At 49.7% G+C, this 3,636-nt stretch overlaps 1 protein-coding gene across 1 annotated transcript; it reads left to right on the forward strand.

Annotated features, from left to right (window-relative positions):
- Positions 1–657: 657 nt before the first annotated feature.
- Positions 658–2,721, forward strand: LOC133229421 (major allergen I polypeptide chain 2-like). Its single transcript, XM_061385796.1, has 3 exons — positions 658–721; positions 1,235–1,419; positions 2,623–2,721. Exons 1-3 carry the CDS (start codon positions 658–660, stop codon positions 2,719–2,721), a joined length of 348 nt encoding a protein of 115 aa, XP_061241780.1.
- Positions 2,722–3,636: the final 915 nt, after the last annotated feature.

Below are 3,636 nucleotides of genomic sequence, written 5' to 3' on the forward strand. Positions count from 1 at the left end.
GGGTCTGAGGAAAGCTGGTGGCATGACCCAAAAGTACAGAATTATGAGCAGTTGAGAAAAGCCATGTGGCCTTAAATCCTGCGAGTTCTTTGTTGGGCATGAATCAGAGCCCAAGGCTGCTGACCAGTGGTGTCAGGGCCCTGTCTAGAGACTGCAGATGTTAAGACATCTGGGGGCTTCAGTAAGGTCCAGCTCCATGTTCTTATCTACAGGAATTAAAGTGTGGGAGAAAAGCCAGAATTCTGGATGACCTTTTTTCTACCTTACAGTGGCGTAGATATGTCCTTGACATTTTTGTGATTCCATCTGCTCAGTTTGGGCAGTGCTTTCCTCAGAGCCAGGTTAGGTTGGGGGAAGGATGATCAGAAAACAGGTGATGGTTGCGGACCAGAAAACAGAGCATTTGGCTCCAAATGGAGTCACTTAGTTCCACTCGTTCTTTGGCAAAGATACCCCCACATGTCCTCCAAGAGTTCTGCTCTCAGAGTAGGATGGTCTCCCACAGTAAACATCCCAAGGGCCAAGGGAGTCACATGTGCCTGGAACCTGGCCACAGGCCTGTGGTTCAACTGGGAGGGAAGTGGGCTGAACTTGGGGAGCTAATGGTGTATAAAGCAGGCAAAACCCTGCCCTGAGCAGAGCACTCCAGCTGCCGCCATGATGAAGGGAGCACTGCTTGTACTGGCCTTGCTGGTGACCAGAGAGCTGACCTTCAAGACAAGTGAGGGTAGGAAGGAGGGTCCAGATGGCCCTCCTGATCCATGCCCGTTGCTGTCTCCCTGTATTCTTCCCAGTCCTGTCCAAGCTGATTCTAGGGACAGATTCCGAGGGCAGGTGGCAGATCAGTGGTCAGGAGTCCTGCACAAACTCCCTGGGGCTTTCAGTCTTTGAATGGGGGAGGGGGATGGCATGGAGCTGGAAGGGTCATTATCTGCACACACCCTGGGGGATAGTTTCTTGGGGGTAGTGGTGCTCGTTAGCAGGCTGATATGCCTGGGGGCAGTGGTCAAGGACAGAGGGGTCTCCAAGCCTAGCCCCTCTTGCTGCTCCCTTCCATTGGGAGTGCTGCATAGGGAAGACCTTCTTCCCTATGTAAGCAGTCCTGGGAGAGGCAGAGTCTCTGTGGAATGTGAATCTGGAAGCTCTGGTGTGTGAATTCCTATCAAGTGGTGGGAACCAGGAACCTCTGACCTAGTGATTCTTTTGATGAGATGTTTTCTGTCTCTGCCTGTAGCGGAAGCCTGCCCTGTGTTTTATGAAGTCCTTAGTGCTGTGATCCTTGCACTCCCAAGTAAAGCATTGAATGAAACCTTGGATTCGATCGATGCTAATGAAGCTGAAAAAGCAGCTGCTGAAAAAATCCGGCAGTGCTTTGTTGAAGCAGGACCTGAGAACAGGATTAATCATCTGAAATTTAAGGTAACTTACATTTACCCACAGTTACCTTGAGAACTCACGTGCAGCATAGTTCAGTATGCCACAAGGTAATAGATCATTCAGTCATGGAATGTGTGATAGAGCTATAAACAGAGAAACACATAAACCTTTTGCCCCAACCTGCAGCACCTGTAATATGCAAGCACAGTCCACCTGCACCCCCAGCCTCTTGTTACCAAATATGTCCATATCATGTCAATCAGCTCACACAGAATAGGGGGCTACTGTCAGTGCACTAGGACAAGTGTGTTGACTTCTGTAATTTTCTTTTCTCACTGAGAGGAAGTAGCATGGGAGGAGTAGCACTTTAATCTTTGCAGGAAAAGAAGCATTCAGCTCACACACGTGTAGCAGTCCTGTCATCTCTACTTTAAGAATATTTAAAAGGAGCCCCAGCTTTTAGGTCTTCTTCCAGCATGGGACTCCCTGGCGTATGATCTTTCTGACCTGTGGTCACATCACCTCCTCTTTATCCCTTTTGATGGCCATTGCTCTGGCTCAGAGCCCCATTTCCACTGACGTGTTCTCAGTGCCTACGAGCCAGAATTTCCACTCTGGGGTTTTGGTGCCTAATATCCTGGGGCAGCTTCTAGGTACATGCGGCCACTCACTTGGGCTGACAGTATCTCTTGAAGAACCATCTTTTTGCTGTGGTTGTTTTTCTTGTGATTTAGTATTTGAGATTTTGAACAGTCTCTGCATATTTTCCACAAATTGTTAATCATTCAAAAAGGAGAGGTTTGCCACAATCCAGAGTTTCATGCACTAAATGAAGCTTCCAGGGCACAAGGAGTTGTTTACGGCACCTGCATGCACATTCCGTGCACCCGCACACCTGAAAGAATAGGCTCAGGTGCAGGAGGTGTGACCCAAGCCCAGTCTCCAGCATCTTACTCCTCCTTCAGGGCCAGTCCTGGCTGTGCCCTGCAGACCCTTGTCATCTCCTCCCCTCCCTGGCGTGATTGGTGGCTCTGTCTCCCTCCTGACACCTTTGCCTGGGCTACTAGGGAGTCATCCTCCCCCTGGTGCCTGCTGGCAACCCCCTCTCCAGTGGTGGGTCTGTGGGTAGAGGTTCTTGTTGGGGATGGGGCTGAATCCCTGAGAGTGAGGTCTGAGTTGATCCTGGGGAGACAGGATAGCCCAACTGTGGCCTCAGGTGTCCCTCTGCCTCTTTCTCCCTTGCAGCTGTCCATCGTCTTCAGTAATGATTGCATTGGCTATAAATTGTCCTCGGTGGTGAATGGTGTTAGAGGATTGGCTTCCAGTCTGCTCTCTTTGGTGTGATAAGCTCTGCCAGTTGTGCCGGGTCTGCACTTGATCTTCTGCCCTGTTCTCCTTCTGTTCCCGAAGCTGGAATCCAGACACCTTCCCCACCTGATGTGGCCTCTATCAGGCTGAATCTAATAAAATCACTGCAGCATTGCTCATGGTGTCCAGTGTCTGTGTTCTGTGCAGGGAGGATGTGAGGCAGGAGGTCTTCAGTGATGGTGAAAAGTGACACATGTGGTCATTGAGAGCTTGGGGACCAGGGTCAGACAGAACCTACACCCCATCCCTGGCAAACTGTGGGAGTATGAGCAAGGTTGTTGTAACTTTCCAAGTCATTCTGTCATGTGCTACATGGGGATTTTGTGTGAAGATTAAGCAAAATAACAAATGTGTAACCCATGACATCACTAGTCAGGCAGGATACATTGTTGTTTTGGGGCACAGATAATACATGTCTCACTCTGGCCTTCAGCACAGTTTCAAAGTGTCCAGTCCCTCTAGTTATTGACAGGTGACTTCAGAGTTGACCTAAGAGGGTCATCACTGGTCCCCTCTTTCTCCCAGTGGCATTCTACATTGTCTACTCCTTAGGTGGATGTCTATGAGGAGCCAGCATTTCTTCAGGGATACTTAGTGCCACTGCTGTTCTTGGTCCTGCACTGGGGACCAGGAACCCCAAGAAGTGTTGAACCAGGAGGAAGGAAGTGGATGGAAGAAGCTACCCCAGTGGGAACGTTGTTTCCATGGAAACAGAACACGCTGTGAAGTGTGAATTGCAGGATGTGTCACATGGTCTCGTGTCCCAAATCCTCTGCCTACTTCTAAAAGCATGAAATGGGTAGCTACATTGCCATAGGAGGCTACAAGGGAGGGACTCGAATTTAGCCCAGTTTCCTAGGGTCTAGCACAATGTCAAGCTACAGTCAGCAT

The sequence above is a fragment of the Bos javanicus genome, chromosome 18, assembly GCF_032452875.1.
Source record: "Bos javanicus breed banteng chromosome 18, ARS-OSU_banteng_1.0, whole genome shotgun sequence".
NCBI lineage: Eukaryota > Metazoa > Chordata > Mammalia > Artiodactyla > Bovidae > Bos > Bos javanicus.